The following is a 23153-nucleotide window of genomic DNA, read 5'->3' as shown; positions in this document are numbered from 1 at the left end:
TTTCCGCCAACTCCAGCATGAAGCCACCACCAAACACATCTTCCCTTCACCTCCCCTATCGGCATTCCGTAGGGATTGCTCCCTCCGGGACACCCTGGTCCACTCCTCCATCACCCCCTACTCCTCAACCCCCTCCTATGGCACCACCCCATGTCCACGCAAAAGATGCAATACCTGCCCCTTCACTTCCTCTCTCCTCACCGTCCAAGGACCCAAACACTCCTTTCAAGTGAAGCAGCATTTCACTTGCATTTCCCCCAACTTAGTCTACTGCATTCGTTGCTCCCAATGTGGTCTCCCCTACCTTGGAGAGACCAAACGTAAACTGGGCGACCGCTTTGCAGAACACCTGCGGTCTGTCCGCAAGAATGACCCAAACCTCCCTGTCGCTTGCCATTTTAACACTCTACCCTGCTCTCTTGCCCACATGTCTGTCTTTGGCTTGCTGCATTGTTCCAGTGAAGCCCAACGCAAACTGGAGGAACAACACCTCATCTTCCAACTAGGCACTTTACAGCCATCCGGACTGAATATTGAATTCAACAACTTTAGGTCGTGAGCTCCCTCCTCCATCCCCACCCCCTTTCTGTTTCCCCCTTCCTTTTCTTTTTTTTTTCCCAATAAATTATATAGATTTTCCTTTTCCCACCTATTTCCATTATAAAAAGAGAAAAAGGAAAAAAATATATTTATTTATTTATTTATTTATTTATATTTTTTTTACATCTTTTATGCTCTCCCCAACCCCACTAGAGCTATACCTTGAGTGCCCTACCATCCATTCTTAATTAGCACATTCGTTTAGATAATATCACCAACTTTAACTTTAATACCTATGTGTTCTTTTGTATTATTGTTGTTGACATCTTTTGATGATCTGCTTCTATCACTGCTTGTTTGTCCCTACAACCACACCCCCACCCCACCTCTCTCTCTCTCTCTCTCCGCCCCCCACACAAACACCTTAAACCAGCTTATATTTCAACTCTTTCTTGGACTTGAACTCAAGTTCTGTCGAAGGGTCATGAGGACTCGAAACGTCAACTCTTTTCTTCTCCGCCGATGCTGCCAGACCTGCTGAGTTTTTCCAGGTAATTCTGTTTTTGTTTTTATTCTCTTTTATGGTAGTTTGGGATAGAGAATACTGCCGAAAATGGTAAAGATTAAAGTTGGTTAAGACTTTGTGTATTGGCTTCCTTGTATATTCTTTATGGTTCCTTTATCAGCAGATATTACACAATAGGATTTAAAAAGTCTGATTAGCTATAGCAAAAATAATGGTTGGTCTTCTGCTGTTTAAAAAATTCTGATAAAAGACATGTGGAAAATTTTGGATCCAGAAAGCTATAACATGTGTCTGTGCACATGTTCCAACATGAATAGGGTACATCTTTCATTATCTTAAAACAATTTATTTTAGAAACACAGGATAAAGGTTGTAAAATGTTATACTAGCGATGTCAAGTATCTTAAAAATAATCCTGATTGCCAAAAACATGAGGATCCAAAGCACTAAAGCTGGACCACACAGTTTCAGCTGAAAATGTTTATTAGGCTGATGATGGCTTATCTTTTGTTATTTTCAGCAAATATTTTATTTGGAATTTGTAACAAATGGACAGGTCATATATTGAAAGACATACATAAAACTGCATTTGGCTGTGAAATCATTATGTTTCGGGTGGAATTTTCTGTGCCTTCTGACATCGGTGGTGTTCGCTGGTGTGAACGGGCTATATGGCGAGAAGGCCTAAAATCGGTTTCATGGTGTCATGAAACTAGTTTGTAACTGTTTGCTCTGCCCATCAATGGTGGGCTGTGTTTCTTACTATTGGATATTGAGAAACTCATTGTAATACATCTGCATGTTATTATAAGCCCAGCTCACCGGCATCATCCCCCCCATGCTGGATTGTCCGAGCATGTTGGCGTGATTGCATATCGATGTGTTTCACAACAGCGTTTATAAGGCGAGCTGCACTTCACTCAGGATTTCGAGGTTTGTTTGCCTACCTTGCTTCAGGAAGCACTCTCAGTCATCAGTGCCAGGCTTCACAGCACCACATCACTTGTAGAGTGATGCAGGCCTCTACCTACCAGACCAGCCATAAGGCCTGGGTGGCTTTTTAACAGCTGCAGGGCTAGGGCTTGCTTGGGGAAGGGTGTGAAGTGACCTCGGGCAAGGGAAGTGGCTGCAGGTCGAGGGCTGTACTGGGAAAGGAGGTAGATTATCCCAGGGTGTGTGTGGGGGCAGGTGTGCAAGTGGCCTCAAGGTGGTGAGGGCTGAAGAGGCAGTCTCCAGAGGAGATGAGGCTAGATGGACATTTGAGAGTATGTGTGAGAGAATGGGTGGTGATGTCCCTTGAGCTGGCAGTGAGTGAGATGCCAGTGAATGTGTGATGGGATTGAGTGTGTGAGTTTAGAGTGATGAGATGGTTGCCTTACCCTGGCAGCATTTATGATGTCATTCATCCTGTATCTGCACTGGATGTCCAACCTCTTCTGTGCAGCACTGATACTGGCCACTGCTGCCATCACCTACCAAGCCAGAGTAGTGAGATTGCTGGACCTCCTGTGGCCAGAGTGGGGGCACAGGACATCAGGGCATGACTCCATTGAGTCCAAATGGCGCTCGAGGGATGCATCACTAAACCTGGGGGCTGCAGTCTTCTTGCTTTTTGGGGCCATGTTTTCTTTGCAGTAGTCCTGGGCTGGAGACACTGAGAGGTGTGTGTGCGGCTGCACTTTAAATGTGGTGCCCGGCGTGAGGTGATGGCGTGGCGGGCAAATCAGAGCCTGTCCACCATCGAAACGGTGTGTTTCCCGGGAATGTATAATTAATGCAGCAGGATTGGGATGATACAGCGTGAGAAGCCGCCATTGCAGCCAGTTGGTAAAACATCATTTCTCCCGTCCACTACCACACAGCACAAATCTGGGACAATTCCGCCCTTTGTCTTGAATTGGTGACTTCACCATTACATGAACTCTTCTTTCTAAAAGACTGTTTCAGTTAAAGACTGCTAGAAAATTGGACTTGTAACAAAATTCATAAGGAAAAGTACCTTAGTCAAGCGTCACTTGGCATAATTTTTAAAGAGACATTAATGACCTTTCAGGGCCATTAGGCAGGCTCAGCTACTCCACAAGCAATTTACATTCAGGAAGATTAAAAGGCAATAAGTCAGGAAATTATAGGCCGGTTAGTCTCACTTCAACCCTTAGTAAACTGCGACTATCTGTCATGCAGGATGGAATTACTAAGTTCTCTGATAAACATGAGTTCATCAGAAACTGTTAGCATGGGATTTCAAAAAGGCAGGGCCTGATTAACTAACCTTACAAGAAGTATTTTAACAGGAGCTTAAAGGTAAAGCAGTGATTGTGATTTGTGTTGATTTTCAAAAAGCTTTTGATAGGATCCCACATAAAGATGAATAGCGAAGATTATTTCCCATGGAATCAAAGGGAAAGAATGGAAACAATATCAATTTGTTTATATCAAATTAGAAAGTATTGGCGAGTTGTGACCAGGGCTGAGAGACTGCAGAGTACAAAGAGGTACTTTGGGTTGAGTAAAACAGGTGGCAGATGCAGTTAATTGCAGAAAAATACTTTGGGGGAAGAAAGGGAAAGGAAACACTTATGGTCAAATTCTAACTAGGATGAAGGAGCAGAAGGACAATCAAGCAAAGGTAAATGTGACATTCAAATGGACAATGTTATAAAAAGCCAAACGCTTAGGTTTTAGTCGTGAAGCTTTGAATACAAGAGCAAGGTAGTAATGTAAATTTGTACAAGTGCTTACCCAGGCACAATTGGAGAGTTAAATGCAATTTTGGATACCCCAATGGATGAAGGATAGAAAAGACATGTAAAGATTTACCAGGGTGTTCACAGGGAAGCATGTGTGGCATTATGGAGAGACTAGAGCAATTAGGGCATTTTCATTGGAGCTGAGCTGGTGAAGAGGGAAGCTGATAGAGGTCATGAGTTTATGGTAAAATTAGAAATTATTTCTATTGGTCAATGAGGTGGCAACAGAATGACACAGAATTTAAGATGATTGTGAAAATACTTAAAGGGAAATGGGAAAAATGCATTTGCAGATAATGTAGTTAGAGTGTGGTGGTCACTTACACAAAAACTGAAGGACAATAAGGAAATTTTAAAGGGAATTAGTTACTTTAAAAAAGAGGATAAAAGGGCATGGGGGAATGAGCAGGCAAGTGGAATTTTAATAGATGACTTATGTGTAAAAGGACACAGGCACAGATGTGATGGACAAATGACCTCTTCCTGTGCTTTAACATTCCATGATTTTGTACAGTCAACTCTGCACTGGAGGGCAAGTGTTTAAACTTGGACCCCAAAGATACTCGCTTCAGTTTATCTGATTATGCTTCTATGAAGCTTCTTAAGATACAATTTCTTTTTTTTAAATTTTGTTTTGTAGGATGTTTCTAGGTTAAAGGTGCAATATAAAGTAAGTTGATGTTATCCAGCAAGCTTGCAGATACCAGAAAAAAACCTGATGCAAATATCCTTCTTATAGTTAAGGAAGCATCCATGTTCAGCATCATTAGCAGAAGAAATTCTGAGGCTGGGTACTGCTTTATTTGTTTCAAACACCTAAAAGACTGGCTATTTCTTTTTAATGGTTTCCTAAAATGTGAATTATTTCAAATCACTAAAGCCAAATTATTTTGTACAGTTGTTGCATGGTTGCTGCTTTAACTTGTCTTATATATAGCTCATTAGGAGTCATTTGATATAGTATAAAAACAGAATAACAAAATTCCTAGTGTGTTTAATTAAAAATAGGCAACACTGTCACATAACTCAATGATAATACCCTTAGTTACCAAAATGCAGAGAAGTACATTTATTAATAATTCATTGTGCCCTTGCTGAAAGATAGTGTATCATACTGAGAATTCCTTCGATGCAGAATATATATGTGCAAACATATTCACTACTGCTCTTCTGCACTGGGAGCTGGCTACAAGCTACTGGTCTCCTGCCTGTCACTGTTGCCATAGTGATGTCTGAAGTAGGCAACGAGCGAATAAATTAAATCCCATCCTGTTATAAAGTTAAAAACATGTTTATCAGACTAACAAATCATTACAGATCAATGGACTTCAGTGGACGATATTGAAGAATATGTTCAATAATTAGCAGCTGGAGAAAGAATTAATATCAGCCATTAAGTAAAAATATAGCTTTAACTCTTTGCATACCCAAGCAGACTACAAAACAGCAAGCGCGCAGGAGACCAATAAATCAAAGGTGATTTTGACCTCTCATAACATTGGGCCAACTTAAAAACCATGAGATCAATTAGAGAGTCTTCCTCCCTTCCCTTCTGGGATAGAAATTTTTGCCCTGTTTAAATTAGGGAACTACTTCTACTTAAATTGGTGCTGCAATGCACTGAAGTTTCTAACATGTTGCAGTCCTTTAATTACGCATATTATAGAATAGGAGCCATAAAAATGCAATTCTACTGCAACTTTGAATATTTTCCAGCTGCACATGAATTTAAAGCCTTGTAACTGAGTGAAGCAGTACTAATTATTATTTTTGCAGTGTCTTGTCTTTGGCTTCAGTAAACCTCTGTGTTCCAACTTTGGTGCCTTAACCTTTCATTGAACCGGAATGGATAATGTTTTAATACTGATTTTGAAATGTTGGGATTTGTTAGATGTACAAAAAAGAAATGGAATCATTCCAGAATCACAAGCTGCTTCAATCTTCTTATCAGAGTTCTTAAGAGGATGATTCAACTATGAAGTTTTTAAGGTGGTTCTGTATGAGGTTAACACAGCATCTGCATTTTTCTGCATTACCAGGGAAACTGAAAGGAACTTCAGTCTCCATGGATTGGTATGGGTGATCGACCAAGATTGTCAGTTCTCCTTTGTTCTGAATGGGAGTATTTCAGTTCAACTGAATAGAACTGAAAACCAAAAGTATTACATAAAACCCCAATTATTGGTTTGTTTGGATTTGGCTGTCCGCAGCTAGGTAGCAGTTGGGGATATCTGGCACTCCAGTGTTAGAAAGGGCAGCAGCACCACTAGCTGTCAAGTGACCCTTGTTGAAAAGTGTGTGTGTGATATTGTGTTTTTCGCAACTACAGAAGGTCTCAAAGCGCAGCAATAGGTGATAAAAATGCCATAAAAAGAGCATCTTCCTCCCTTTCCCCTGATTCTAATACACTCACTGGACTTAGCCTGGAAGTGTTGCACCGCCCATTTCTGCTTCAGCCGGGATTGGAAGATCCCGGAAGAAATGGGCAGTATTGTTGGGTTGGAAAAAGCTTCACAGGAAGCAGCAATGCTGATCGGAAGTCTAGGCCAATCTCTTTTTGTGATGTGTCTTGAGGGACTGTGATCTAGATTCCAGGTATAAACTGCCTTGCACTTCTTCAAAATAGTGCTGTGGGATCTTTTATGTCTACCTGAGTGGGTGGATGGGGCCTCGGTTTGATGTTTTATCCAAAAGACAGCATCTCCGACAGTGCAGTACTGGGACTGTCAACTTTGATTTTTGTACTCAAGGCCTGGAGGGGGACTTGAACCCAAACCTTGTGAGTCTATGGCAAGATTGCTATTAACTGAGTCACAGCTGACACATTGGGTGAAGTAGCCGACTAAGCTGTTGCTGCCCTCGTTGGACAAACAAGCTGACAATATTGTGCAAATAGACAAAAAATGTCCACTAAGGTTGATGAACGAATTGCGGCCAGCGCTCCTTGAGCTTTAGTCCAATCTTTAAAGGAAGAATACTCTGGAGGGTGGAAGGGCTAAATAAGAAAACAGCCTGCAAACTCATGTGATTCAAAGCTGATAGATTTTTTTTTCTTCTTGTAGTGGAATATAATTTAGGGACAAATAAAACTTCATATATGTCTGTGTGCAACTCCCACAGGAACATTTTCCTTGTGGAGCCATTTAACTAACAGCATGTTTTAAACATCTCATCATGAAACAGTTTTTTTATATTGGAGCAACTTTATTGATCTGGGTTATGAGAGTTAAGCTCCTTGTTTAAAGTGACCTCTGCTTCTAGTCGTTGAGTTACAAGCATCAGGAGGCAGCAAACAGAGAAATGAAGGTGAAAAGGTCCTTGAAGACATTGCTGAGTAATTGTGAAGCATTAAAGAAAGACATCGCTGTGCTCTGGAGACTGTTGTTTTGTGCAACAGTACATATAAAGTGCAATATTTTATATTAGAAATATTGTTAATGCCATCTGATGTACAGGATGATATACCATAAACACACATTGTATCATAACAAATTATGAAGGCAAAGATATGAATCTAGACACTTGGGAGAAACTGCTAATTTCTCTGCAGTCAGAAAAACATTGGTTAACTACTGCTCCCTGCTTCCTGTCGCTTAGCCAAGTTCATACACAAGTTACCACTTTCCCTTTAAGGCTCGGTGATGGGCACCTTGCTCAAGCATGGGTCCTGGGAATGACATTGGAACCTGAATAGCATATATTAATGTGACTCCTGTCTAAGTCTAGTCAGCTACCTAAAAAAAGGGGGCTTAGTTAAAATGGTAGTGGCTGGGAATCGAATGAGAACAGGGCAGCAAACCTTTGCACAACTATTTTAACTGTGTGCTGACTGTGTTCCCACCAGGCATGGTGAGTTAAAAGTCCCCTTTTGGTGCTTTGTAATTCTGAGGAAGAAACACCACTTCATAAATTGCAATATTTTTCACACCCAGCTCATGATTTTCCAACCATTGCAGTTCCATTAACAGAATCACAGAAGCAGAATATTTAAGCCGCACACAATTTAATTTAAAAAAAAATCACAAATTTTGATCCTCACTGGTACACAATTTTAAAGTAAAAATGCTTTTGCGTTTCCAAATTTTTGAAAATGTGCAGATTGTTTCCGTCAGAAATTCCAAGAGAGCAACATGCTTTCCATGAAATTGGAAGCCATTTGAAGCCAATTGAATTGTTGTACTCAACTTTTCTCGCGCTCAAGCTTATTGAATACAAAAATAAACAATGAACAAATCCAACTGCTTGCAAAAGAAAATGAGAAGGTTGCGTCAGTCCTTTCTGAATGACAGAACTGCTTCAAGTCTACTTGGTTCTGAGGTATATTTAAAAATGGTCTGAGCTATTGAGCTGTGACTCAAGGGCTCAGATGATGTCAAAATCAGGGAATTGTTTTCACTGGGTTACAATCATGACTCAAACCCTTAAAGATATTCCCTGCTATCAGATTTTATGTATGACTTACAAGATATGGAGTGGAGGGTTGAAGGCTGCTCTGGTTACAATCCATTCTTCTCAACCATTCTTCTGGTTGGTGTGCAGGGGTGGGTACTCCTTGTCGACGTGTAAAATGACATGCGATGATGTCGGGCATGCGTGCCAATGTCACCGCGCGTCATTCCGATCCTCAGCTCAGCGGGTGCACAGTGGAGTCGGCTGTGCACACACCGAAATGTCAAAGGCCTATAAGATCATTATTAAACTAACTGAGGTACTTGTCTGGGCTGCCCGTCCAACCTTAAGGTTGGCGGACAGGCGAACAGCCCAGGCGGCCTTTGCATTTTTCATGGTACCTCATCCATGGGCGGGATGAGGTTTCATGAAGGGCTTATAAGGTTAATAAAATTTTTTGTTAAAATTCATTGACATGTCCCAGCTCATATGACACTGTCACATGAGGGGACATGTCTGAAATTTTTTTTTTATTCTTTTATTCAACTTTTCAAAACCAAAGTAATCTCCCTGAAGTAGCTCCATGCCTCGGAGATATTTGTGCTCTTTTGCGTGCATGCCTTAATTGGCCCGCCCATGCAAAATGGCGGCACGCAGCCAATCACAGGCAGCGATCAGCTACGCACCCACCTGCACCCACTCCCGAACCCCCCACCCAACAGGGAGAAAATTCTTCCCTGTGCAACAGCTGTTCATGGGGCCATATGGAACATTAATATGCTCCATGAACTTAGTGCTACAGTGGACAGAACAGGAAGTTCAGGACATGTTGGAGCCTAAGTACAGGGAGCAGAGGTCCAGGTAAATTCAAGCGGTCCCAGGGCGGGGAGGGTAGAGAAAGCCTGGGAGGGGGTGACTGGGGTCACGGGGGAGAGGCTGGGGTGGGAGGAAGGGAGGGCGGGAGGTCTGGAGGCCATCGGATCTTCAAGGAGGGTGCCTGATGTCAGAAGGTGGCTTCTGATGAGGCGCCTACCACCTCCCCCTCTTCCCGCCGGGATCTAACTTTGTTTAGTTTCAGCCTTCCCCCACGCCAGCTCAATCCTCCCTCCAGCCTAAAAACTGAGGCTGGGCGGAAAACGGCCTGTAGTTTGCCAATAGGCCTCAATTGGGGCAAGGATGGGCTTCCCATCTGAGGCCTTGCCCACCTCAGCGTAAAATTGTTGCAAGGTCGGGGTGGGTGGGAACCCGGAGGGAAAACTGTCCCTTGAATGTCACGCCCCCCAGCCCCCACCCCCCCTGCCTAAAACCCTGCCAGTGGGGGAGTTTAAAATTCTGGCCATACGTTTACAAGTTAGCAGATGGGAAATGTTTCTTTTAAATGATGCTTTTAACTTTGATAATTAAATGACCAGCAGAAAAGATAAAAAGGAATGAGTAAAGTATGAAGTAAAAATATGAAGTAATATAGATAGATTGAGCAGTTTAACTGCAATGTTAGATAAATAAGCATCTTGAAGTTGCCAGGCTTAGATACTGGCTCAATAGTTGCACGTTAATCCCTCTAATTCTCACAATCTTGGAATCCTGTTCCAACTGAGCAGGTGGGTGGACTCAGTGAACCATGACCCTCTTCCCTAAAGATATTCATATTTTAATGAAGAGGAATTGAGAGATTGGCTGTTTTTCCTCTTTTGCTATTTAGATGTCCCACATCCACAGCTTCTCTATCTATCATAGGAAAACTGACAAAACTGCCAGCTCCAATCCTCAGGCAGCTACCAGCCCTTAAAAATAAAGACTTTAAAGATGCTTTTACATTTTAACACTTATCGTTAAGCTGTCAAACTAATCTTGTTCCGCTACAGCAGAGATTTATTTCATCATGGGTGTTATAACTTGCCAGCAGATTCTGGGGCTCTACTTCTGTTGCATAACTTAATGAAAGGGTATAGTGGTGCCAGAAGGATAACTGATTGAAACTGGCACTACAATGTAAAAATGCTTACATGACAATCTTGCTGGATTATTCTGTTCCATACAAATGGAATGATTGGTTTATTTCAACCTTTCACTCAGCATGTTCCCATATAATTATTCAGCAGCACAACCATTGGGACAAAAATATTTCTCTTCGACCTTTTATTTTTCCCTGCAAATATCCATTTCCTCCAGATGTTAATTATTAGAAGTTATTCCTATCCGATCTGTAAGTAAAATAAAATCTCTCTTTATTAGACAGCACTTTTTAAGGGTGTGGTGTGGCACATGGATATGAAATTGGCTAAGGGACAGATAGTGATGCATGTTTCAGACTGGAGGGAAGTATAGAGTCATGTACCCCAGAGGCTGATATTAAGATCACTGCTGTTTTTGATAAATATTAATGACCTGCACTTGGGTATACAAAGCATAATTTCAAAGTTTGCAGATGACACAAAACATGAAAATGTAGTAAACACTGAGGAGGATATTAATAGACTTCACAAGGACCTAGATGTATTGGTAAAATTGGCAGATGAAATTTTCTGCAGAGAAATGTGCAGTGATACATATTGGTAGGAAGATAAGCAAAGGCAATATAAACCAGATGGTATGATTTTAAAGGAGGTGCAGAAATATGGAGACCTGGGGTCCATATACACAAACTTTTGAAGGTGGCAGGACAGCTGCAAAGGCTGTTAAATATACATACAGTATCCTTGACTTTATTAATGGAGGCACAGCGTACAAAAGCAAGTAATGTTAAATCTTGATATAACATTGGTTATGCCAATCTATATCCCAATAACTATCCCACTATTGTTTTTAATTCTGGTCACCACATTTTAGGAAGGATGTCAAGTCCTTAGAGAGAGTTTAAAAACAAAAAACTGCGGATGCTGGAAATCCAAAACAAAAACAGAAATACCTGGAAAAACTCAGCAGGTCTAGCAGCATCGGCGGAGAAGAGCAAAGTTGACGTTTCAAGTCCTGATGACCCTTCAACAGAACTAAGTTGAAATAGGAAAGGGGTGAAATATAAGCTGGTTTAAGGTGGGGGTTGGTGGGGGGCGGAGGGGGTGGAGGAAGTGAAGGGGTTCTCTCCTCACCGTCCAAGGGCCCAAACACTCCTTTCAAGTGAAGCAGCATTTCACTTGCATTTCCCCCAACTTAATCTACTGCATTCGTTGCTCCCAATGCGGTTTCCTCTACAATGGAGAGACCAAATGCAGACTGGGTGACCACTTTGCAGAACACCTGCGGTCTGTCTGCAAGAAAGACCCAAACCTCCCTGTCACTTGCCATTTTAACACTCCACCCTGCTCTCTTGCCCACATGTCTGTCCTTGGCTTGCTGCATTGTTCCAGTGAAGCTCAACGCATACTGGAGGAACAACACCTCATCTTCCGACTAGGCACTTTACAGCCTTCCAGACTGAATATTGAGTTCAACAACTTTAGATCTTGAACTCCCTCCTCCATCTCCACCCTCTTTCCGTTACTTCCCCCTCCCTTTGTTTTTTTCCAATCATTTATACAGATTTTTCTTTTCCCATCTATTTCCATTATTTTTAAATGTATTCCACCCGTGGTTTATTTCACCCCACCCCCATTAGAGCTACCTTGCTTGTCCTGCTCTCCACTCTTAATTAGCACATTCTTTTAGATAATATCACCACCTTCAACACCTCTTTGTTCTTTTGTCTGTGACATCTTTTGGTTATCTCCTCCTATCACTGCTTGTTTGTCCCAACAACCCCACCCCCCCCCCACCCTTGTTCCCCCCCAAACCAGCTTATATTTCACCCCTTTCCTATTTCTACTTAGTTCTGTTGAAGGGTCATGAGGACTCAAAACATCAACTCTTTTCTTCTCCGCTGATGTTGCCAGACCTGCTGAGTTTTTCCAGGTATTTCTTAGAGAGAGTTTAATGGTACCAGGGATGAAGGAGTTCAGTTACGTGGAGGGAGTGGATAAACTGGGTTCATTGTCCATAGAGCAGAGAAGAGAAGAGGAGATTTAAGTGAGGCATTCAACATCTTGAAGGGCATGGATAGAGTAAATAAGGAGGAACTGTTTTCAGTTACTGAAGGGATGGTAACCAGGGAACAGAAATTCAAGATTATTGGTGAAAGAACCAGAAGTGAGATGAGGAGGATCTTTTTTATGGACTGAATTGTTAGGATCTGGAATGCATTGCCTCAAAGGATGCTGGAAGCAAACTCAATAAGAACTTCCAATAAGATAAATACTTGAAGATTAACAATTTGCAGGGCTATGGGGGGATATAACCAGGGCAATGGGATGAAAAAACTGGCACATATACGGTGAGCCACATAGCCTCACCCTTTGATGCTTTATTCTATGATATAATTGCAAGTTGCTAGTTCATTTTCAATTGAATGTAATCCACAGGATAATCACTACAAAGCGGAATGTATTCAAGAAATGATCTTCTAGCCCAGAAACAAGGATTTATTTTGAGGAATGAATGTGCATCAATTTTGGGAGTAAACCCACATTCTTTCATTATTTACTATTTTATAAGCACGGATAAAAATATACTGCCAAATTGCACCTTGGTTCAACCTAATTGTTTGCATATTGAATGAAGCAGCACAATTCAAGTCAAAAGACAGACAGACCTGAAACACAAACAGATTTCAAGCTGGGAGTAATTTTCAACATGGGTAAACATCTCAGGGCAAAATGTACTCACTGCAAGGTGGAAACGTGACTTGAAAGAACAAACAGGAACATCAGAGAACAAAGACTGAACTTTGGTCCCAGAATTTCCAAATTTTTCCTTTCTCCAAAATGTTACAGTGGATTTGTTTAACTCATCAACTTTATAGTTGTAATAGGAAAAGTTAAACTGTATAACACCCTGGAGCAACTTGGTGAAAAACAGGAATGGATGCTTTGAAGTACTTTTATTGGGATGTAGTAGACTTGCGTTGTGTTTTCAATTACTCTAAACAGTCCCTGCAGCAATGGGGATTAGGTTCTGTACTCCAGTTCTGTGAATCCTTCTCCCCGTAGACCCAGAGAATATTTCATTTGATTCATTGAATTGTTGGCATTTAAATGAAATAAGTTGTCAACTGCACATTAACGGCACCTATGATAATTGTTTAACTTATTTATCATCATAGTCTTGGACAGTCTTGTAGATGCAAAGCACTTTTTAACCTGTTTCAAACATTGCCCTGCTGAAACTTGACTTCTATTTACCGTGTGGTAGGATCCTATGGCCCCTTCCATTTAAACACCCTTTGACTTTGGGTTTTAAGGTGGATTGCAGCTATGCATTGTTGGTGTCTACAATAAAATACACTATATTTTTTTAAAAAGTTTATACAAATTACATTGGAATCGATTAAAGTCCATGAACTTTGTAATATGTGGGCGTTCAGTATAATGGTGTTAACTACAAACTGCAGGAACAAATAGCAAGGCAAATTTATTACGTGACCATGGATATAACCTTAGGGCTCTTACTCCAGTCCAGAACTAATGACACTCCAGAGAATGGTGCTGTTTCAAGCTTTGTGAAATTAACACAGCACTTAATACCAATGTATTCTCACGACACTGTGAGTTACTGCCAATAGACAATTGAACCAACAAACGAATTCAATCTCGGAAATCACTGTTTACAAGGCCAGAAAGAACCCACATTGGTCCTTGGAGAAATTCAAAATGAAGATACTGTAAATTGTGCATCAAGCCTATTGGCTATAGCAGGTTGATGCATGTTTTCCAAAGGGTTATCATTCTTTTCTGTCTCATGTAAGTTGAAATTATGAAAATATTAAAAAAAGGCCCACAAATTACAGCACCAGCCTTCAGAAAAGGTTACACAGTTTTTGAACACTTTACTGAGTTTGGCACTGTATTTAATGATAGAATAATAACCCGACTGTCAAATGGCAGTAATTATAGACACTTAGGACAAACTGAGCTTTCACAAAACCTTTGACATTTTAACATCTAATTTTTCTGCATTTTTTCAGCATCTCTGTGGAGGAGTTATTGAATATTCAGAGATGCATAGTCACATTTTGTAGATCAAATGCTTTTTGAATAAGATTCTAAATTTTGGTGATCTAATAGTTGCTTTCCTGTTAGTTATGATTTTGCTAAACCTATTAAATTGTACCTATTTTATGTACTTTTCATTCCAAGTACCCTAGTAGCATAAAATTAGACCACAACAAAAATCCAAATTCAACATATCAGAGGGTTCAGTGACAATGAGGTTCTGTTGACAGTGAGTGCTGGGGTGAGACAGACAGGAAAGAGAAAGTAATGTCGTTATATTCCTGGACAACTGTCATATTGATTTTTACGGGCAAATGTAGACACCAGATCCAGAATGCTTACTGGCTGTGTAGAAAGCTAATGATTAATATTTATGCAGAGTTTGAATACCTCCTGCTAATTAATATTAGTTCTAAGATACAAGAAAAACCCAAAGTTTATTAACAACATTTTACCTGTCAGCTGCGATGGAGGATTTTCATGCTGTGTCATCCCAAACTCACTGCGTTACTTATGCAAACCTGGGAAACACGTTATTTCCATGGCAGGTGGGCTCTCATTCGCCTACCATGCCATCACCTCGCCGCTTCATCACATTGGGTGCCATATTTAAAGCCCAGCCATGCACACCTCACATTGCTTCCAGCCCATAACTTGTCCACGAAAGCCCCCAGGAATAATGACACATAACGGGAATGCCATTTGAATGCTGTGGAGGCTGCCGTGATGTCCTCTACCCCCTCTCTGGCTGCAGGATGGACAACAGCATCACCAATCCAGCATGGCAGGTGGTGGCAGTGGTGGTCAGTGCCAATGCTGCACGGAAGAGGTTGAACATCCAGTGCAGATAGAGGATGAATGATCTCATCCATGCAGCCTGGATATGGCAACTATTTCATCACTCTAAACTCACACACTCAAGCCCATCACACATTCACTGGCATCTCACTCACTGCCAACTCAACGGACATCATTACCTATGCTCACACACATACCCTCATGTGTCCATCTGGCCTCATCTCCTCTGGAGACTGCCTCCTCAGCCCTCACCATCTTGAAGCCACTTGTACAGAACAACATGTGCCCCCCCACACACACACACACCCCCTCCTTCCACAGTACAGCTATCATCCTGCAGCACTCCCCTAGCCTGAGGTCACTTCTCCCTCTTCCCCAAGCAAGACCTTGCACCACAGCTGTTAAAAAGCCGCACAAGTATGGCTGGTCTGGTAGGTAGAGACCTGCCCATGAGCCTCCCTAACAGTGATGTGGTGCTGTCTGCGAAGCCTGGCGCTGATGACTGCGAGTGCTGCTCGAAGCAAGGTAGATGAACAAACCTCAAAGTCCCGAGTGAAGTGCAGCTCACCAGGTGCTTATCTGTTGTTGTGAAACACGTCGATATGTTTTCCTGCCAATTTGGGGGGACGATCCAGCAGTGGCGTTGGGGCGGGTGGTGGGCGGGGGGGGGGGGTGGGGGGGGGTGCGGGGAATGAGTCCGGGTGGGCTGGCCTTATAATGATGTGCTGATGTATTACAAAGAGGTTCCCCATGAACAATGTAGGGCCGAGCAGATGATCGCAAACTGGTTTGACATTGTTGTGAAACCAATTGTACCATGTTGTCTGCTCATGCCACCGAACATGCCCAACACCGGTGGGCACAGAAAATCCCTGCCCATGAGTTCAAATTCAATAAGTGGCTTGCACCACTAAAAGAATGATCAGATTATTGTAAAATTCCATTTGTTTCACTAATGTCTTTTAAGGAAGGGAACCTGCTACTCCTAGATTCTCTGGCCTACATATGACTCAAAGCCCTCTGACGTGGCCCAGAAAGTGACTCATTTATACTAAGGATGCAACATTGCCAATATGTCTCATGTCAGAAAAAACCTCAGAAATTGGAAATATTTAATGAGCAATATCTCGGCTCCATCTAATATTTATTGGATTTTAATCTACAGAGTGGTATTATTTCTAAGTCATGTGACCCTGTATAATACCACTCCTGCCTCTCTGCTTCTGCACTCCTGTCTTCTAGCTGAATGGGAATGTTAGCTTGAGTCGTAAAAAGTCCCAAAGTTCCTCAGTCAACAGGAGGAGTATTTCCAAGATATAATTAATTCTCCCAGATATGATTTCTCTCAAGTTCTCCTGAGATGGTGCAATAATTAACAGAGATCATCCCAACCAATGACTTTACCCAAGACCTAGTCAACGTGCCTATTTGTGAGGAAAGCTGTATAAATGGACATTCTCAAAAAACAGAATTCTGCAAAAAAAGGTCACTTGTTCAGAAAGATTACACCCCCCCCACCAAAATAAACCTAGATGGTACATTATACAAGGGGACTCTGAAATCACAAGCGTTCAGCAGTATAGTATATATATATACACAGTAGAATGACCATTTTGAAAACAAGAATGCCTTCATTATAAAGGGTACAGTTATTAGTATATTGTGCAGTCATTTCAGATTGGTCCAAAGATGTGTCCCAAAGCACTTCTATGATGTGTATTCCAGAATGAGAAAGCAAGCATTCATCTTGCAATAGAATTTATATCTGACTCAGTCAGTGACACTTACTGTGATTTTAGTAGATAAGTAATTTCTGTTAAGTGTGTGCCCTAGTTCAGTGAAAGTTCTTATACTTTATGGAGAGCACCAGCCACTAAAATAAAAAACATGTAAAATCCTGAAATCCTAACCCTGAGAAATGAACGTAAGTCCTCACTGTGAAATTATAAAGTGAATCAAAATCTGAAAGACATATAAATGACACGGCAGCCTGCAAATAAAGAAAACCTGAGGGGATATGGTTCAATAATTGCTGAAAGAAAGTTTATGAAAAAAAATCGAGTAATATAAAGTGAACTTCAAAGAAACTGTCACTGTGGAATGTACTGAAACAAGAATAAATGAAAAGATATACATTTACTATGATTTCACATCTTGATAGGGATGAAACGGAGCTGAACACCACATTAAACAGAGTTTGTTACGCTATGCTTTCCTCCAAGCCTCCGATTGCTTTTAGATTAAGATCAGTGCCTATACTTTTATGTAATATTTTCCTCCATTGTTGGCTTTGATGCCCCTTACTGTTCAGCAGCAGCTCTCTTGCAGAATAATGAAAGGTTTTAGTGAAAACCAAGTATGTAATTAGTTAGTAATGAAAGACAAGGGCTGCACGTATTTAGCTTTTACCACGTTAATGATTTATCACATTGCGAAAGATTACTGGTGTGCTCACCGCCCCCACATAGATAGACCTTTGAGCTTGTTGCTGTCAATAATCATATAAGTTGTATCTATAAATAGACTTGTCTCTGATAGTCACTCCAGAATGTTATCCTGGAATTATACAGAGGTCGCATAACTCAAATGAAACATGGGAGGCATGCAGAGGACACATTACCTACAAATACCATACACAGGCTTATTCCAGAGTTATGCAATTTTGTGGACATCAGTTATAGCCCCAGTATTCCACATAATGGCTATTGAAATAAGTTTTACACCATTTCTCATTTTACACCATTTTCGGCTTTTCTGTAGTCAAATTAAAGAGTCATTTTTTTAATGAACACAGTTGGAAGGACAAAGAAGCCCCAAATCAGAGATTAGCACCCCTTTCAACCATCTACAGATACTTGTTTTTCTTACTAGTAACTAAGGCTTTAACCTAATAATACTGTGATTTTTTTATACCTGGTCTGTTTGATTTACTGTAGAGTAGTGAATTGGAAGAAAGTGTTAAGATTTGCTAATTATTTAATTTAGATAAAAAGTGATAGTTATTGAATGGCTCTGTCATGCAATAAATCAGCAATGCTATTCAGGTATTGCTTCATCAAAAGGTTTTATTTTTCTCTATCAGTGGCTTTAGTGGGAGCCTTAGTTAACCACCTATAGCACTGACTCAAAGTAATGAATATGTTAACAACACTAAGTGAATTCTGTCACTGTTTTGCATTTAAAGATTTTCCATGGGCAGAATATTGAGCTTGGGGGTAGGCGCGCACCCGATCTGGCCGAGTGTAAAATGACGCACGATGACATTGGGCAAACGTCCTGACATCATCGCATAGTCCTGAGACATGTCGTTCGGCAGGCGCGCGCCAGAGTCGGCAGTGTGTCCGCTGACAATTAAAAGACCTATTAAGGCCATTAATAAGGTAATTAAGTTCAAATTTACACTGCCTGCCCAACCTTACGGTTGGCGGGCAGGTGAAAAAGCCAAGCGGCCTTTGAACTTTTTAGGAAACCTCATCTACGGGCGGGATGAGGTTTACAAAAGCAAATAAAAATAAAATAAAACCTTTACACTTGAATCAAAAACATGTCCCTGCTCACGTGACAGAGTCACATGAGCGGGGACATGTTTTATGGCATTTTTATTTTGTCCATTAGTTTTTTTAAACAGCGCTTCATCTCCCTGAGGCAGCTCCGTGCCTCAGGGAGATTGAAGCGCTGTTTTGTGCGAAGGTCGTCCTTGGCCCGCTCGCCCTCCTCCCCCTCGCCCGCACAGGAGGCGCTGCCGCTCGCAGTCCATGCTGGGCAGGCCATTAATTGGCCCACCCGGGTAAAATCGCGGTGCGGATTGCAGGCGGCAATCGACTTCCCAACCGCCCTGCTGAGCACCCCCGACAAGGGCAAAATCCTGCTCTATATATTTTGGGAAGACATTAATCTTGAAAATCAACACACTTTTTGAAGGAGCTAAGCTGTAACTGATTCACTTCAGAATTTATTTAAAATTACAATTTAAAATTTATCACAGTACCTTTACGATTTGTGGGAGAGAGCTCTCTTAAATCATTTGGTTAATCAGTCAGCCCTTCAGAGTACAACACATCTGCTTGCTTTCAACACAAACACAAATTCTGAGGAAGAGACAGGTGAAGAACTTATGAGGTAGAATTTTCCCCCTGTTGGGGGGGTTGTGTGGGGGTGGGCACGGGAGACGCGGACCCAATTGGCGTCCCCAATCAGGACACGCTGCCATTTTACGTGGGAGGGCTGTGCACTCCCTGTGCGGGCATAGTGGGGTCCCCTGAGTCGGGAGTGCGGTCTTTCACGCATGCACGCGAAAGTGTGCAGAAATCTCCCTGAGGCACTTATGAAACATTGATTAAAGGTAAGCAAAAATTTTAAGGTCATGTCTCCTCATGTGAAACTGTCACATGAGCTGGGACATATCCATTAATTTTATTGAAAACTTTTAAAGCACTTTAAAATCATTAATGAAACCTCATGCCGCCTGTGGTTGAGGTTCCATGAAAAATGCGAAGGCCGCCTGTGCTCTTTGCCTGCCCGCCAACCTTAGGGTTGGACGGGTAACTCAGTTTATGAGTTTAATTGATATTTAAATGGCCTTAATAGGCCTTTGACAGTTCGGCGGGCTGTGTACCTGCCAAACTGAAAGTCTAAATGGCACGCAGTGACATCGGGATGCATGCCGATGTCACCGCGCATTATTTTACGCCTCGGCAAGCAGGCCCCACCCCCGCTCGCCGAGCCAAAGATTCTGCCCGTGAACATGTAGAATTGAAATATGGCAGAATGATTGCTGAATAGTGTTCTCCTATCTGCTTTCTAAAATTGAGTTCAATTAATAAGTGACTGGAGCCCACAGAAAATTAAATCACTCATCAGTTGTACAGATAGCAATGGTAGCCCGTTGTACATAGCTGTACCTAATTTGGTATTACATCATTGTTTGTAGCAAGCCTGGGACTCTGTGTAGAATCAGCATCTTAAAAATATCTGCTTTTTATATTGAAAGATGTTGTTTACTATGAATTAAATTCAGTAGACAGTAACAGCAGTAGAATTAAAACACTGTAACAAGTTTTGTGGAAGCTGCTTATATGCATTTCCTCATTACTGGCCTGCTCTCATAATTGTTCTTTTCTTCCCCACGCCCCCCCACTAACAGTACTGAAAAATGCTTTTGCAAAGATGGGGTGTCTGGCCTGAAATGTAACCAGTGTCAAATCTTACACTACAAGTTCAGTGAAGCTGGGTGTAGACCCTGTCAATGCAACAACCTCTCAAAAGCATGTGACCATATAACTGGTAAGCACTCGGGAATTCTCAATAGTTAATGGCATCCTGATGATTAATATATAATGAGTTTTTGAGTGTTCTCTGAAAACATTAACCTGTCATTCGCGTATATAAATTTATTGCTTCTAACCAGTTAATAAATTCAAGGAGTTAAATTCACAGCTCAGCAGGACTGGGAAATGTGGATTACAATTCAAATAAAATATCTGAATCACTGTTTTAGGGCAGCAGAAGTTAGCTTAGATATTCCATAAAACCTGAGTAAAACAGCTTTTATTGCTGCTTTATAATGTTTCCTCACTGTTTTATGCTTCAGGTAAATAGTTATATCCACTGTGTGTTATGACCATGTGAGAAGGGATGAAGTGACTCCCCTATTCTCCCACTCCAGGTTTGACCAGAACAGGGTTTTGTGTGAATTTAGAGAGGATGTGCTTTGCCAATTCTGTAAGAGACCCACTATTTATGCTTTCAGATTGTAAAGAATTGGTCAGACAGGTTTTTTTAGATTAAACAAGGAACAAGTTTATTGAAACTATTACCCAAACTAAAAAAAACTAGGTAAATCACCACCACCATTCATAATCACACACATTTGTCTGGGGCCCATACGCACACCAGTATAGATGACAGATTAAGAGGGTAGGCTTACATGAAAATTAAAGCAGAGGAGCATACAGTTGGCTGTTCCTTGGCTGGACTTGATGCGGTGATTCCACATGGCGGCTGTTTTGTTCAATTGTCTTCCTGGGTGTATTTGTATGGAGCAGATTTCCATGTTTTATTCCAAAGTTACTCAGTTTGCAGTTGACTTCTCTTTTCAGGGTGGCTATTTTGCAAAACCGGGTTCAATGCTTCTGAGAGAGAGGCAGAGGGGGCACACTTCTTCGGACCTGTGTTCAGTACAGCATTGTCTTTTCTTCTCTCTCTCCTGCTTGGAAGCAGGCCCTAACAGTACCTTGCTGGCTGAATATTCCAGAGAAATTTGATTAGTTCATGTCTGCTGCAGTTATTGTTTCAGAGCAGGTAATTGCATTTTGATGCCTTATCTTAGAAACATTTGAAAAGTCTCAGGATGGTGTGAAGCCAATAAAGGGTGGGGCCTTTCATGCTCCCAGAGGGTTGAGTTTCTGTTTCTTACATCCTACTTGGTGTAATGTGAGATCATGTGGATTGCTATAGTCTGGACAGTTTTCCATTGTCTGTAGAGTGTGTCCCAGTATTTATTTAAAAATCCAGCCAAAAAAAGAAAAATTCTTTTAGAGATCAGCTGCTTTGTATGTTGCTGACATTTTGTTGATGTGTGTATTCATTTTCTAAAGTTACATGGTCATTTAGATTCAAAGTAGCCAACAAGGCCTACAAGTATTCACAAAAAGCAAATTACAAATTAGCACTATTTATTTCACTTTTGGTTCACTATATGCTGAACATACTGTACTAGTAATCTGATTCTTTCATAACATGAAATATAATTTAAAATAATTGCCAAAAGAACCAGAGGCAGAATGAAGAGAATTTTTTTGAAAGCACAGCAATTTTTGTGAGCTGGAACATTCTGCTTGAAAGCATAGAGGGGGTAAATTCAATAATAACATTAAAAGAAGACTTAGATAAATATTTAAGCTTGACACCATCCAGGACAAAGCAGCCCGCTTGATTGGCATCCCTTCCACAAACATTCATTTCCTCCAACACCGACACACAGTAGCAGCAGTGTGTACCATCTACAAGATGCTCTCCAGACACTCAACCAAGGCTTCTTAGACAGCACTTTCCAAACCTACAACTGCTAGCATCTAGAAGGACAAGGGCAGCAGATACATGGGAACACCACGACCTGGAAGTTCCCCTCCAAACCACTCACCATCCTGACTTGGAAACGTATCCCTGTCACTGGGTCAAAATCTTGGAACTCCCTCTCTAACAGCACTGTGGGTGTACTTACACCACAGGGACTGCAGCAGTTCAAGAAAGCAGCTCACCACCACCTTCTCAAGGGCAATTAGGGATGGACAATAAATGCTGGCCTAGCCAGCGATGTCCACATCCCGTGAATGAATAAAATAAAAATTGCCAGGGCAAAAATTTGCAGGGCTATGGGGAAAGGACAGGGGAATTGGATTAATCTTTCAAAGATCCAGTACAAGCACAATGGCATCCTGAGTTCCTTCCGTGCTGTGTCATTTTATAATTCCATATGTGTAGTTATAAGAGAAGACAGCTTAGTAGGCAGAACTGCTTCTCAATGCCATTTACTATGAATCATTAATGTTGCTGCTCAGATGCACATTTAGAACAGCCAGAAAATATGACTTCAGAATAACACATACAAAACAAATTCAAATCAGGATTGCTATTGACGATGTCAGCTTAATTCTTGTTTTGGATCAATGTGTTCTGTGAAGCTGTTTTGAATATGACATTTCAGTTGGATCCAAATAGGCTGACCTGGGCTAAGCAGCTATTTTCCAACTATCTGTTTGTCCAATTTTTCTTTCTCCTTGCCATTTGACTGTATGCCCACTTCATCTTAATGCTGCCAGTTAACAAGCATCTCATAAGAAGCTGTTCAACTCCCAAGAACAGCTTAAAGTCAAGAAAGGTTCACTGTTCTGGCAGCAGCTTTGCTAGAATTTAAAAAAAAACTCTTTACCAAATGGCTCGTGCATTGGAATTTCAGTAAATCCCTGTTTTAAGCAAGATAAATACAGAGAACACAATTGGAAGTCATTGTAATGCATAATTTTAGAATGACTCTGGTGATGCAGAGATGCTTAATCAAAGTAGCGAACAAAGAACTGGTGGCAGCTGAAGTACATGCAGAGAAGGGAGAGAGACAGCAACAAAGCA

General features: G+C 41.3%; 1 protein-coding gene across 1 annotated transcript in view; it reads left to right on the top strand.

Annotated features, from left to right (window-relative positions):
• The window catches only part of LOC121281504 (multiple epidermal growth factor-like domains protein 9), a 328993-nt gene that overhangs the window by 177794 nt on the left and 128046 nt on the right, over window positions 1-23153 (top strand). Inside the window, exon 4 of the mRNA XM_041194448.1 lies at window positions 20170-20309. Coding sequence (XP_041050382.1) covers window positions 20170-20309 — 140 coding nt within the window. The remainder of the gene's footprint in view (window positions 1-20169; window positions 20310-23153) is intronic.

This window comes from Carcharodon carcharias, chromosome 8, assembly GCF_017639515.1.
Source record: "Carcharodon carcharias isolate sCarCar2 chromosome 8, sCarCar2.pri, whole genome shotgun sequence".
Lineage (NCBI taxonomy): Eukaryota > Metazoa > Chordata > Chondrichthyes > Lamniformes > Lamnidae > Carcharodon > Carcharodon carcharias.
This window is presented reverse-complemented; position numbering and strand designations above follow the sequence as displayed.